Source organism: Nicotiana sylvestris, chromosome 11, assembly GCF_000393655.2.
Source record: "Nicotiana sylvestris chromosome 11, ASM39365v2, whole genome shotgun sequence".
NCBI classification, from domain to species: domain Eukaryota; kingdom Viridiplantae; phylum Streptophyta; class Magnoliopsida; order Solanales; family Solanaceae; genus Nicotiana; species Nicotiana sylvestris.
Window position 1 is genome coordinate 84,552,822 of NC_091067.1, and position 15,978 is coordinate 84,568,799.

A 15,978-nucleotide genomic window follows, 5' to 3' on the forward strand; every position below is an offset into this window, starting at 1 on the left:
TGCCAGGCCACAAAGCGGTCAACCCGCGGCATCTACTTCGGAACTGCAATCTCTTTTACACAAGACTGCAGGCTCATACAAACGAAATACTAATTGGACAAAAAACTTCTTCCTATTTTCCTTTCACGTAAATATAACCTCTCCTTTTGACACAAATCTTAGCCAGCACAGTGCAACCAAAATCTGAAATTAGTACGTAAATGGTTTGAACACACACTCACACTTGCTTAATGCTAATATGGATAGTAGGTCATACTTATTCGACGTTGGTCTGGTATAATTAAGCAAGTTTAGTATGAATAGCGTGGACATACTTATCCGATGTTAATCTTGGTATAATCAAATTCCACTCGCCAATAGCTGGGGAATAGCAGCTGTTGGAGCATCCATTGAGAACAAGCAAAAACCTCTTGAGGTTAAAACCGCTGTTAAGAATTCGCATAGTGCATAACCGTACAAGAATTCTTTGAATTGCATTAAGCCAATCACTCATAGTCAAAGAGAAAGCTATCCAAACCTTCAAGTCTAGTTCTAAGCAGATGACGGGTCGAGTAGTCTAAGTTTCTGTGAATACACAACATCAATACACACTTAGAAATAAAATAAGACGCTTATCGCGGAATTACTCTCAAACTATAATAAGATACGACTAACAAAACCACTAACTGATTAGTAAGCAAAGCCATCAAAACAGACAACCAGAAGGATCTGTATTTTTATCAAAAAGCAGAGCACCCTGTGCCCTGTACTGCCAACATAATGAAGCCCAACATACACTTCTTACAGTTCGATGTGGCTCAATCTTGTCCGCAAGCCCCACTTGTTCAGTAGGTTCAGCAGCATCTGGCGCATCTGGGAGCCCCGTCTTCTCCTCAATAGTGTCATCATCAAGTGCCATCACCCCAGGAAGCGGTATCCCCTCCAGAAACTCCAAGCTGGCAAACCCTCCCATTGAAATGTGGCTCATCTTGTCTGCAAGCCTCATCTTTCTAACAGCCGCAATAGTTTCATCCCCCACTACAATTGTTTTAACTCCAGTTCCACTAAGTTATGCCAATTTTTTTGCAATAGCCTGGATAATATATGCCAAAAAGAAATTATAGATGCAAAACATCAATTAAACTCATGGTGAAACTAAACAAGATTTCATTTTGTACCTCCGTTCCAGCAGCAAACTTGTCATACTCAGACACTCCCATAGGTCCGTTCCAATAGGATTGTTTTGGCGGTTTCTAGAACTTTTTCAAAAGACAAAATAGCATCTGGTCCAATATCTAACCCCATCCAATTATCTGGAATTTTAGCTGATGGAACAACCTGAAAGGCAAAAGGAAAAAAGGATCAGCCAGCAAAAGTCGAAGACAGTAGCTACAAGTAGAACAAGATAGCATTGCCAAAAACTATTTTACCTCAGATTTAGCAGCAACCGAAAACTTGTCGGCTATCACTACATCATCAAGTAGCATTATAGATACACCTTTTTGTTTTGCCTTCGAAATAAGTAACAGCGCTAGATCAATCATGTGATCCTCTACAAGTGAGAATCCAACAGATAAATTTTGGGCCTTGTAGAAAGTAAAGATCAGACCTCCGCCAAGGATTAAAATGTTAACCTTCTCCAAAAGATTTTCTATCAGGTCAAACTTAGTTGAAAGTTTTGAACCACCAACAATGGCAGCAAATGGCCTATCTGTTTTTGCTAGATCTATAGAAAGATAGTGAAGTTCCTAAAAGCATCAAGTTTTGCGGTCAGCAACAACTGTATACAAAAATTAAGCCACCAACAAAGCAGTAAAAGAGTTCCAAGACAAACATAGAAACTGTTTTAACCACCAATTTAACCATTCAGTTCTGCTCTAAGCAGTTGAGCTAATTCTCAGTACACGCTTCTCCCAACCTTAAGAAATTTTTTTTTTCCTTACATTTTAATGTCCAAAATTCATAATTGGCACCTTTTCCATAAGGAGTCCAGCAACTGCTGGTTTCAAGTACTGAGGAACCCCTACTGTGGAAGCATACGATCCGCGTGCAGTCCTAAAGGAATCATTGACATACAAATCTGCAAGAGACGCTAGCTTAATTACAAACCCGGTTTCATTCCTGACTTCTTCTCTATGGAATCTCAAATTTTCCAATAGCAGAACCCCTCCTGGTAGTATTTCATGAACCATCTTCTCAACGTCTGGACCAATGCAATCATTTGCCATCTTGACCTGTAGGCAAAAATGGGGTAGGAAAGCTTCTTTAAACAGCCCTAGAAGAAACAATAACAAGAAAGATGCCGAGAAACAGAACGGGAAACAGACCTCAACTTCCAATAGCTGTGACAGTCTTGCAACAAGTGGCTTCAAGTTGTACCTTTGATTGTACTTATGATTGTACTCTTGACTGATATATACCGGACGACCCTGGAACCTGCAATTCAGATGATCAAAAAGTAGACAACGAGAACAAAAATTACAGAAAATGCACTAATTGTAGATGGTTATAATAAATTCACAAAGAAAATGCAAAACGATAACAAATAAAGTTACATAGAAACCAGAGAGATTTAACTCTTAACAAGGAAGTAGCATAAGATAAAGCTCAACTCTGATATCTGAAAGAACGGTAAGCAGAAAATTCATTACAAGTAGCATATGAAAACGAACAAAACCATCAGAACACCTGAAAAGGAAAAGAAGGCATGCATAGGGCCATCGGCATTACATAAAAGTCAGAATTTTAAGGTTTTTCAGGCGTATCATGGGGTATTGGGCAAGGAAGGCCAGAAACTAACATAGCAACTTGAAGAAGTATGGTCGGAAGATATTGAACTGGGTGATAGAAAACCACCAGACAAGAGATAAGGAAAGCCATAATAAACCAAAATTTCCAGATAGTTATGTATGCATTTGCAAGTTGCTAAAAACATTTTTTTTCCGCAGAATCCTATTATGCCAGAAAAATTGAAGTAGAGATTATATTATTTGTCCTGAATTCACGCGTTGAGTCTGATACCCTTTACGCTGTTTCTTCCTTTTTATGCCAATCTAAAAACACAAGCGAGAGAAAAACTTCCCCCTCCATCTTGCTCCATTGTTCCTCTAACCTCCAATCCAGAAAACCTTGAGGCCAAATTGACCAACAAAGAAAAACAAAGCTATTACCTAGAAGATACCCATTAACCAACAGTCTCTAAGCAGAATACACTTCCAAAACTATAAGCAGGCGACATTAACTTAACTATAAGAATAAACTTATAAATATGAGCAAACCAAAGGCAACAGTAAGAACATGTCCGTTGCAGTGATCTTGAACTACAACAAAATAAAACAAACAAATAAGCTCGATGGGAGATGGACAGAGAGAATTCAGAAACCGGAAACATATACCGACAAATATCAACAATAACATCTCTAAATTGGTACTAGCCTGTAGCGTCCAAGCCATACGAGCAAGCATCGTAATATTGGAATAACTATACAAGGTAAATGAAATAAAGCAAGAGAAATTTGGTTTGTAATAGTTATAGCAAAGCTTACAAGATGTGAGGCAAGAATAACACGAGCTTGGCGTTCCATCAAATACTTAATGGTTGGAACAGCGGCTTGGATTTTAGTGTCATCGGCGATGCTTAAGTCGTCATTCAATACGACGTCATTCAGATCAACTCTCACGAATACTTTCTTCTCCACCAGATCTTCTTTTGAAAAAGAACTCACGCACTTCTTCACCACCGATTCTGGAGAAAGAAACTGAAAAACAAGTGGATCAGACGTGCTCAATGATCATATAGAGAGCAGACGGCTAAGCAAATGAAATTAAAAAACTCACATTCCTCCAAAAAGGTGGTCGAGAGGAGAGATTTCGATCGAGAAATTCCGTGGGCAACATGTTGATTCAGCAAAGCAACTGAAAATACGCAAAGGTTTTTAAGAGGAGTCCTAAACTTTTTTAATCATTTTTTTTTTTTTGGACAAAAAACACTTTTGTACTACTTAAAAAAAAGTTACATAAATAAGTAAAATGCAGTATTATATTGTTGCCGTTAAAGTAATTCGCAGTATAGTACTGCGTTTTACTTTTAAAAAAAAAAATTGTAATTCGCACTACTATACTGCGTTTTACTAAGATGCATTTGTAAAACGTAGCATAATAATGTGTTTTACATTAAATAATTGCGTTGTACTCTGGTTTTTGCCCCCACCAATAATGAACTGACATCACAATAATTCAATACATAAAACGTAGTATTGTACTGCGTTTTACATAGAAAAATTCTACACCCCAACATCGGACTTGCCTTATTTAAAGGTGTTTCAATTTTATAAAAATTCATTCAATACTTTATTTCAAACTTACGTTCATACTTCTCTCTTCTTCTTATCAATTATTTTTTTACAATGTCTGAAGTGGCAAAAATAAGGGTTTCACTATATTGGGGGGTGAGGTTGTGTTGGAGAATAACTCTGTGAGGTATAGCTCACCTCCACAATGTCATGTTAAATTGCCGCTTACTATGGATTACGATAAATTGGTATCGTTGTTACGTAAAAAAATGAATGAGAGGAGGCGTTCGGTTAACCTTAAAATAACCAGTAGATTTCCGTATTTAGTGACTCCGCAAGGGTTTGCTTATTATTCTGCGTTTAACATCGAGGATGATGAAACTCTTAGAGATTTTTTGCTGATTCCGGATGAATATAGGGAATTTATTGTAATAAAATTATTGGAAATGTACGTCAAGGTGGAAGACGTTCCCAATAATGAGGGCGTGCATAGTAGGGATAACCCCCAGTCATCGGGTGGTTATTCTGGAGCAGTTTTTGCCGGACAGATTGGTGATGAAAGAGCTTGCCTTGATTTAAACTTGTCACCACCGGCGAATGAGCAGCCACAAAATAATTTTTCGACTTTAGATAATCAACAAGACGACTGGTAAACTTCAATTTTACTACGCTTTAGCGATGTTTAATTTATGTTTTAATTGGATTTGTATTAACACTCATATTTTTCATAGGGGGTACCGTCCGGATATGAATTTTACAAGTTATGACCCTGCCCCTAGTTGGAATATGCGTAGTTCTGGAGTATTGGACCATGGTGGTCCATCTGGGAGTCATCACCAACAAGAAAATATCCATCATGAAACGTCAAGACAGTACGACTTGTAAGTAAAGTGATATAGCTATATCTAAAGTATTTATCTAGTTGGGTAACTTATCATTTTGTTCTTTATGTGCAGTGAAAACGAGCTTCTTGAAGCTCCTAACCTCACACAGTTTCCCAAAGACGACATATTTACTCGTGATTTGGCAGATATGCAGAGTCATGAAGATGATAGTGATTATGACAACAATGCGGATGAGTCTGAGGATGACACACCCTTCCATGATGAGGGTGATGAGGAGGAGGAAGTAAATGTTGAACCTGAGTTGACGAGGGAGCATGTTCCTCCACCTCCAGCTAGACCAAGAGTGTACGAGTCCCACGTGCCATTTCATGAGCGGAATATTCCCTACCTTGATAATTTGCCAAGCATGCCGAACGTGGATGCCCTCACAAGGGATGATGATGAATGTCGGTCAACGATGTGGTATGAGTCTAGACCAGCTGTTCTGACAAAGGGCATGTATTTCCCCGATAAAGCTCGCCTAATTAGGGCTGTAAAAATCTACAGTATAAGAGAGTGTCGTGAGATGACGGTAAGTGAGTCAACTATGGAGAAATACAAGGCTGTATGCCATAGAGACTTTATGGGTTGTCACTGGATGTTGCGTGCCACCAAGAAGAAATCAGGTTTGTGGAAAGTGGGTAAATTTATTAGCGAGCACAGATGTGAAATGGACACATACAATGAGAATCACTTCAACTTGGATGTGGACTTGATTTCTCTTGTCTTGATTCCATATTTGGAAGTGTCCATTAGGTTCAAGATTAAAGAGTGTATTACAGCCGTCCACCAGGAGTATGGTTGTACTATAACCAAAAGAAAGGCATATCTCGGTCGCAAACGTGCCTTTGAACTTATTTATGGCAACTGGGATAAGTCTTTTTCAAATCTGCCCAGGTACATGGCCGCACTGCAACTCCCGGGACTGTTGTTAATGGAGGCGTGAGCAGAGTCCGGACAGACCCGGATATATTTTCAACTATGTGTTCTGGTCATTTAAACCAGCAATTGATGGTTTTGTGCATTGTCGTCCTGTTATTTCCATAGACGGTACTCATGTCTATGGAAAGTATGATATTAAGCTTTTGATTGCAGTTGCAGTAGATGCCAACGGGCAAATATTTCCACTAGCTTTTGCCATATGTGCCAACGAAAGTGAAGAGACATGGACGCTTTTTTTGAACCACTTGAAGCAGCATGTTGTCAAACAGCGTTCAGGTATTTGTCTAATATCTGATCGGCATGGTGGTATTTTAAGTTTTGTACGTCACTTGCCTGAATGGCAGGAACCATATGCATACCATCGTTACTGTGTGCATCACCTGAAGGCCAATTTCCAGAAGAAATATCCTGACAAGGCATTGCATGACTTAATGTGGTTGGCTGCAACTGAGCACCAGCAGTGCAAATTCACGAGGTGCATGGAAGCGATCCGGCAGTTAGAACCACGAGCCTATACTTGGTTGATGGGGCATGAGCTTCACATGTGGACATTGCATGCTGATGGCGGCAGACGATGGGGAGCCCTCACTACAAACGTGTCAGAGTCATTCAACGGCTTGTTGAAGTCTGCACGTGGAATGCCTGTCACTACCATGGTCCGCATGACATTCAAACAGAGTGCGGAGAGGTTTGTTGAAAGGCATGCAGCTGCATCAGCATTGATGGACAGGGGTGTTCAATTTATGCCAATACCCATGAGAAGATTTGAAAGGTCCAGGAGGCGAGCATAGTGGCATTCATTTCTTCAGTACGATCATGAACGGGGTGTTTTTGAAGTTAAAACCACTATCCGCGGACACCGTGGGAATAATCTACAGACGGTGAATGAAAATAGAAGGTTATGTTCATGTGGGAAATAACGCAATATCACAATTATACAATATTAATAAGCCAAAAAACATACCAGTGCCTCGTGTCTCCCGGCATATGGTCTGTAGCGCTCGCCAAGTACATGAACGGGGTTCCCGATAATCAGTCGGGTGTGACGGCGGTACCATGATGCATACATATGAATAATGGCCTACTGGGTAAATGTAGGTGCTGGCGAAATACGGTCAGCTCGCTGCTCCTTCCAAATATGGACCTACTGCTCTAGCCATCCCATATATATATCGTCCAGCCTGGAACGGTCATCTCGCTGATAGTGTATAGCCACCCATCCAGTCTCCCTCGGTATAGGCTGGGGACGGTGAAACTGACGAAGCACACGCTCTGTGGCATGATACTCAACCATATCGAAGAAGATCATTGGGACGGAGGTGCTCCGAAGCAATCGATCGATTGAGCAATAAAATGGCAGCTGAGCTAGCAACTCGTCGATGTATGGCATCCAGATGAACTACCAAATAATAACATAAAAGTGAGTATGCGCAACACAACTCAATTTAAAACAAGTAAGTGTAGGTACATATTTACCTGTTCGTCCACCAGCATATCTAGCACATCCCTGATAAGGGGGAGATTATGATGAGCATCGGTCCCTCGGTAGTTCCCACGCCGGAGAATCCACCTAGAAGCTAGAGGGAGAAACGGATAAGCCTCACCAGGCGCAAGTGGTGGTAGAGGTGGCTGCAACGGCATGATCCGCTTCCAGGCCCAAACCTAAGATAAAAGGTTGATGTAAAATTTATGAGTCATTAGACCATATAGAATTCGGAGAAATAAACAGAGTATTTGAAAATGTTGTCACCTGTAGGAGGGGCAAAAAACCACATATGTCCACCGCTGGGCCCATGCTCGCCTGGCACATGCTCCTATATAGGTATGCGAGAACAGCAACACCCTAACTGTACTGGGGTAAAGCATCCAGCTGCTGAAGATGATGGAGAAAGCGCATACTCACTTTACTCCCCGAAGTGTTCGGGAACAAGACATACCCGAAAAGTAGGAGCAGTGCCAACCGTGTGTACCTCTCAATGTGGAGATCCTCAGTCTCGCCGGTAATGTCTGGGTGCAAAAATGCCATATGATCTCTGATGGCTGACAAAGCAACGTGACTGCCCCAGCGTCACCCTGAGGTCTATAACCAGTAATATGCCCCATCATATCCAAAAATTGTGCACGCGTCATGGATCTAATGTACTGGGGCAGTGCTATGGCCTGTCCATCTACGCGCAGCCCGTACAAAACCTGAACATCCTCCAGCGTGATGGTGGCCTCTCCAGTGGGCAAGTGAAAAGTGTGTGCCTCCGGTCGCCACCGCTCTACCAAGGCCGTGATGAGAGACCAATCAAGCTGCATCCGTCCAAGCTCAAAAATCGTATAGAAGCCCGTAGCCTGTAGGCGCGCGACTACACGGGCATGGAAAGGATGCTCCCCGATGAACTCCCACAAATCGTCAGGTCTCCTGGGGCGGAGAGGCTGCATCGATAGTTGTCCCTCCCATACAAAGGAGGACCTATGGTCGCCCTGCAACACTAGTAGTTGATCCTCGGCAGGTTCGGGATGCGCAGGCGGAGGAAAGTCCATCTCGTCTACTATAATTTAAACAAAATTAATTGTGTGTGTTAGCTTAATAAATTAAATAATTAATTATGTTTACAATTGGACTGAATAATTATGTATGGGTTCCAGGCTCGATTTTTAAGGCCCGGTAGCACCGAGTTATCCTTAATTATTATGCGTGTCAATTTCAACATTTTTAGAATTGTGTGTGTTAGCTTAATAAATTAAATAATTAATTATGTTTACAATTGGACTGAATAATTATGTATGGGTTCCAGGCTCATTTTTTGAGGCCCGGTAGCACCGAGTTATCCTTAATTATTATGCGTGTCAATTTCAACATTTTTAGAATTGTGTCTGTTAGCTTAATAAATTAAATAATTAATTATGTTTACAATTGGACTGAATAATTATGTATGGGTTCCAGGCTCATTTTTTGAGGCCCGGTAGCACCGAGTTATCCTTAATTATTATGCGTGTCAATTTCAACATTTTTAGAATTGTGTCTGTTAGCTTAATAAATTAAATAATTAATTATGTTTACAATTGGACTGAATAATTATGTATGGGTTCCAGGCTCGATTTTTGAGGAGATTTATGGTGTCCCAAGTCACCGGTTTTAATCCCGAATCGAGGAAAAGAATGACTCTGTATTACAGTCCGCAAATCAGAAATCCGGATAAGGAATTCTGTTAATCCGGGAGAAGGTGTTAGGCATTCCCGAGTTCCGTGGTTCTAGCACGGTCGCTCAACTATCATATTCGGCTTGATTATCTGATTTTATACAATTATGAACCTACATGCAAATTTTAATTGTTTACCGCTTTGTTATTATTTATTCAAAGAATTGCAACGTCGTGAGAATGCATCTCGAATTGCGCCACATAAATGTACCCACAATTTTTGATACGTTCCAACTTCGTTGAGATTTGGATTTGGGTCACATAAATGTGCACCCGAGTTTAGGAAAATAACATTATTAAATACGCGCCTAAAGACTAACGCGTTGTTATTTTGAGAAAAGGCGTAAAGTTCGGTATGCGGCCTGTCTCGAAATCTAGACATTCGAAATAACTATCCGTTGAGGGCCCCGCAATTTGTGTATTCTTGTTTGTCGAGGCTCGTCTCATTCGTTATTTTTTAAAGGAATTTGCAACGTCATGGACATGCATCTTGAACCACGTCACAATCAATGTACCCGTGATTAGCGACACATTTTGACTTCGTTGAGATTTGGATTTGGGTCACATAAATGTGCACCCGAGTTTAAGAAAGTAAATTGTTAAAGGCGCGCCTAAAGTGACTAGTGTATCATTATTTTGGGTAAGACCGTGAAATTTGCTAAACGACCGATGCCGAAATTTATACAATTATTAACCAATTATTGAGGGCCCCGCAACTTGTGCGTTTTATTGGGCGAGGCTCATCTCATTTATTTTAAAAGGATAATCCTAAAGTGCCTACATTTTTTCTATTAAATTTGTCTCTAAAAATGAAAGAGAAAAGGTCCTAATTTATTTACATGCTTACGAGTTGTTATAGTCGGGTTCCGAACGCAATTTGTTAAATCAGAATGTAAACACAATATGGACAGCCCGTTGGCCAACGTGGGCCCAGGTTCACCGCATGTAGTATTAAATGTGACTTGGGCCGTCTTATTCCAATATTGGGCCTAGTTAATTATTTCTACACATGTTCACAATTTTTGCACTTACAAAAATATAAGATGATAGTATCTAACTAAGCAAGTTACATGCAAGTTTTACAAAAAGAGAAATTAATTGGAATGAAGTAACTTAAGGGTCTAGTTTTAATCCTAAATTCAAACAATTGATTGTTGGAGCTAGATTGCCATGATATTAAAACAGTCTACTGGCCTGGTTTTATTTAACATGCATTTGAACTTATACTACCTAATAACCAAACTAAAACAACGGGACATTATTGACTACATTACTATAACATTGTCCAGTTATACAGAAGTGGCAGAATTTTTTTACAAAACAGTAGTGTCCTAAGTACAATCAGTAACAAAACTAAATCAAATTAAAACTTCAACTCTCTATTTGTATTCATGCTTCATGTTTCAGCTTACAGTAACCAGCGTGTCAGTTGTGTACCTGATATTGGAAGCAAAAGAAGAGGAAGATCAGCAAAAATGCAGTAGCATATAACAACAGCAACACCCCGCAACAAGTAACAACCAGCAACGAGAAACCAGTGACCGATTTTAAAATCAAGCAAAAAATCCAGTAATAACCAGTGAAGTAGTAGCAAATAACCAACCAAACTCAAGGAACAAACCAAATGAAAATCCAGAAACACCAACAACAATCAACGGGCAGAAACAAAGTGAACCTTTTTTAGATTGAAAGACCAGTTAATGTTTAACCCTTAAATTCTGACCCCCTTTTTTCCTTTTCGAATTTTTTTTTCAAAATGAATTTTCCCTCTATATATCCAGTATATCTAGAGTGTATATCGGGTGTATACTACTCTCTCTTTAGATTTCCAGAATGTTTTTTCTGTTCCGAAAAATCCTCAAATCTCTCTTAATGTTCAGAGAATCCCCCCTTAAACTCTCTTCAAAAATCCGTCTTCCAAAAAATCCTCAAATCTCTCTTAATATTCAGAGAATCCCCCCTTAAACTCTCTTCAAAAATCTGTCTTCGAATCTGCCCTCCAACTTGTGTCAACCTCCTTATTTATAGCCAAACTTCAAGCACTCAACTTAATTTCCATCATATTCTACCCATCCCCCTTTTGAATCCCACTACTTAATGTTTTGTCCCCCACTATATTAAACAAATATTAATTCCCACTAACACATACCTTTTATTTATTTAATTCTCTTATTCTCCACTACCGCATGCTTTGTCCCCCACTATATTAAACAAATATATTAATTCCCACTACCACTTGTCTTGTCCCCCACCATGTATTAAAAATATATTAATTTAATATTATTAGTACTTAGTGGACAGAACACTCAAATTAATCATTTTTTAAAACTTAAAATCCCGAAAATGCCGCTGAAACTACTAAAATTACCATTCTACCCCTGAAAATACTGCAATTTACCATTCTACCATCATCCCTTTCAATCTGTACCAAAAACCATATCATCTATAACCAATTCACCTAATCAACGATCCAATTACAGCAGCTATAACCAATTCCTAATCAAATTTCATCAACAAATTTAAGCTAGAAACTCAGATTATGTCAAATATCATCAAAACAAAGACTAAGGATTCAGGAAACCAAACCATATGATGAACAATAAAGAAACAATTGAAATCATTTTGACTGAACAACATTTTTAACAACAAACATACTTTCAGATTCAATAACAGTAACAAATTGAACATAACAAATAAGTAGATTCAAATCACTAAACTCAATAATCAATTGAACTTCAAATTAAATCTAACAACATTACAACCAAGATAAAGGATTTAAGTGATTAAATTAACACACTTCTATATTAAAACTAAACAAGAACAAATGAATAAAAACAAACTGAAGAAATAATCAAGAAATGATAAACAACGAACAAGAAAAGAATCAAACATATACTGATTTTAGATCCGAGAATATCAAACAAAATAAGGACAGAAATGAAACTTAAACCAACTAACCGAAAATGACCGCAACGGAACAGAAACTCGGACAACAACCTCGACATACCGGATATCGACTCAACAAAAACTCACCTTCTCTTTTAACCTCGACGAACTCATAACGACAAACGACGACCTCGACGGATTGAACCTGAAGAACGACGAGACAACAGCTGAGTTTCTAGGGGTGGTCATTTGACGATGAAACTGGACGGAAATGGTGTTTGCGAGGCTGTGCGATGGGCTGAAGAAGGCAGCAGCTGTGTTTGGTGTTCGATGAATGACGAAGCAGCTATGGTTGTTTGGACGTGAGGCTGGAGGCGATGTGACGACGAAATGGGTGACGAAGCTGGTGGTGGTCGTAGGCAGTGTCGTCGACGGGTGGTTTGGGTGGACGAAGAACTGATGCAGTCGACGGACTGTTTGGTTGCTTGGTGGAGCTCGTTTTTGGACTGGAGGTCGACGGACTGGTGAAGACGAATCAAAAGAAGCAGCAACCATGGGGTCGTCTGGTTGGTTGTGTCGCTGGTGGTTATGAAGGCTGGAGCTAGAGCTTGGGGTCAGCCATGGGAGGGCAGCCATGGGAGCTGGAGCTTGGAGTCGTTTGGAGAAAATGGAGAGAAGAGGGGGGCAGATGTTTTAGGGTTTGGGGAAAATGAAGAACGAAAAATGGGAAGAGGGGGGTAACTCGTTTGGGTTATGGGGCGGACTGGGGCGGGTCGACCCGGTGGGGGTTATTTGGTTTGGTCCTGGTTGATTTAAATTAAAAGGTGGCCCAATCTGATTTTCTTCTTCTTTTATTGCTTCTTTTTTCTTCTTTTATTTTTTTCTTAAACTAAAACTAAATTCTAAAAATCCTAAATTATCCTATAGAACTAAATTAATTTATAAAAGTGCAAATTAACTCTTAATAACAATTAACACACAATTAAATAGCAATTACGATAAAATCACACAATTTGGACATTAAATGCTAAAAATGCAACGTACATTATTTTTATGATTTTTTGTTCTTGTAAAACAAACTTAATTTCTCCTAATTGTAGAATTAAATCCTAAATGCAAATGCGACAAATTTTTGTATTTTTTATTAATTTAACAAATACATGCACGGACAAATACAAATAATTATCCAAAAATGCCATGAAATTCTCAAAATTGCACACAAAAGGAAAATTGTTTTATTTTGAATTTTTTGGGAGTAATTCTCACATAGGATAAAAATCACGTGCTTACAGCTGCCCCTCTTTGTTCGAAAACACGAAGAGTTTTCGTGCAATGATAAAGTGAGCGATTTTTGCCCATCCGAGTACTCCGTGTGAAGCAATTTTTTTAAAGATTTAACTGAACCTTTGCTTTAAAGGTTTCCTACATATCCCTGGCTAAAAGGGAATCAAGTTAATATAGTTCGGGAAGTTTTGGTAGCTGGGCCTACCATGGGACTGCAATGTTACTGTAATTGCATGCTTTTATTAATGCTTGCCGACCTCCTTATTACACCATGCTGAAAGAAAACAAGAAGCTAGACTAAACTATAGTCTATGAATTACAAAATCTTATCTAGATCTTCAGTCGTGCTCTTGTGTCTCTTGTTGCTTTGATGTTTTGGTGACTTCTCGGGCATTTCTTTACTTCTAATTTGTCTTGTATTCTCCCTTGATTGCCGATCTCGAACTGCTTATGTCCTTCTTGGGAGCTTTGCATCATTTTTCCCATCGAATCTTGAACTGCCTTCCTCTGCTGGGGATTCTTGTTGTTTCCCGCTGGGATTTCGGTTGTATTCCTCTGCTTTACTGATTTGAAATGTATTCCTCTGTTATATGGGCGGGCTCCCAACTTCTGGACTTAAAATATAAAGACTGAAATGTATTTCTCTGTTGTATGGGCGGGCTCCCAACTTCAAAACTTGAAATGTAAAGACTGAAATGTATTCCTCTGTTATATGGGCGGGATCCCAACTTCAAAACCTAAAATGTAAAGACTGAAATGTATTCCTCTGTTATATGGGTGGGCTCCCAACTTCACTTGAAATGTAAAGACTGAAATGTATTCCTCTGTTATATGTGTAAAGACTGAAATGTATTCCTTTGTTATATGGGCGGGCTCCCAACTTCAAAACTTGAAATGTAAAGACTGAAATGTATTCCTCTGTTATATGGGTGGGCTCCCAACTTCAAAACATGAAATGTAAAGACTGAAATGTATTCCTCTGTTATATGGGTGGTCTCCCAACTTCAAAACTTGAAATGTAAAGACTGAAAATGTATTCCTCTGTTATATGGGCGGGCTCCCAACTTCACTCGAAATGTAAAGACTAAAATGTATTCCTCTGTTATATGGGCGGGCTCCCAACTTCAAAACTTGAAATGTAAAGACTGAAATGTATTCTTCTGTTATATGGGCGGGCTCCCAACCTCCGGACTTGAAATGTATAGACTGAAATGTATTCCTCTGTTAAATGGGCGGGCTCCCAACTTCCAGACTTGAAATATAACAACTGAAATGTATTCCTCTGTTATATGGGCGGGCTCCCAACTTCAAAACTTGAATCATCTTTTTTCAACTGCTTCCCTCAAAATTGGTGTCTTATTCCTCCGAAAACTACTGGGGACAACACCGGCGTTTTATTCACAACTATGTTATTTTCCTTCTTCACGGACTACTTCCTTTAAAGTTGGTGCCTTCCTTCCACTTGGAACTACTTTCCTCAAGCTAGTGTTTTCACTTCTCTGAAACCTGCCGGGGATATCACTACTGGGGAATTATCTTCCTCCTTTTAACAATGGTGGGGATGATATTGATTCAAAGGCCATTACTTTTACAACTTTGGGTTATCTTGCTTCTTCCAAGATTGCTTTTCTTTTTTTAAAACTTGTACTCTTTCTCCCGTAAACTGCGGTGGATTCCACTTCCTTCGAAACTTGTGTTATCTTCCATCTTCCCCAAGTGGGTATCTGATTTCAAGAAAATTTTCGCAATGAGAGAAAATTTTCTGCCCCAGTTTGATAATCTTCTTTGTGGCCATGTCTTCCCGCTGTCAATAATATCTCCTTTCCCTGTTTCAAATCAAAGAGAAATTTGTTAGTTTAAAACGTGGTGAGTGGTCGTGCCACTTCTGCTGGGGATGGTTTTTCCCTTCCTTTCCCTGCTTTGCTACAAAACTTGCTGGGGATGATATTATTTGCTGAGGATGATACTTCTGCTAGGGATGGTTTTTCTTTTCTCTTCCTTCCCCGCTTTGTGTTGTCCGACCATTGCGGAACTTGGTCGAGAATCTGTCGGAGTTGTTCCTGTATCTCGCAAATCTGCTGGGGATCCCCATAACCTTTTAACTGTTGCTTTTTCGTTTTTCTCCAACTTCCCCTGGAAATTTGGTCCTCTTGGGATCTAGACCCATTCATCATTTGGTCTTGCGACCAACTTCTTTTCGCGTTATCGCCTTATCTTTGGCCTGTCCTATTCGCATTTTGCTTTGTACCATTTTGGCAACTGGTAGTAAGCTCTGAAAATCCTTTTCAAAAACAAATTACTGGGGAGGTAAAGTCTTTAAACCAAGAAATGAAAAAGTGATGATTTCAAAAAATAGAAAAAAGAAGAAGTCTTTCTGAACAAATGCTGGGGAAAAGGAAAGAAAAGAACTTATCTGAATGATATAACCGATCCCAACGATCATGTCGCACATTCCGGATTAATCAAACCAGTCTATTTGTATCAATCAACCCTTCGGACGGCCTCATGTTGCTGGGGATAAAC

General features: G+C 39.5%; 1 protein-coding gene across 1 annotated transcript; it reads right to left on the reverse strand.

The window, feature by feature from the left end:
- Window positions 1-441: 441 nt before the first annotated feature.
- LOC104248164 (phosphoglycerate kinase, cytosolic-like) lies at window positions 442-8,626 on the reverse strand. Its single transcript, XM_070161471.1, is given in 12 exon segments — window positions 442-1,072; window positions 1,158-1,211; window positions 1,213-1,317; window positions 1,410-1,727; window positions 1,953-2,254; window positions 2,359-2,415; window positions 3,092-3,149; window positions 3,258-3,299; window positions 3,525-3,737; window positions 6,431-6,505; window positions 6,690-6,805; window positions 8,068-8,626. Coding segments are annotated over 12 exon segments (2,286 nt in total). The 3' UTR covers window positions 442-685.
- Window positions 8,627-15,978: the final 7,352 nt, after the last annotated feature.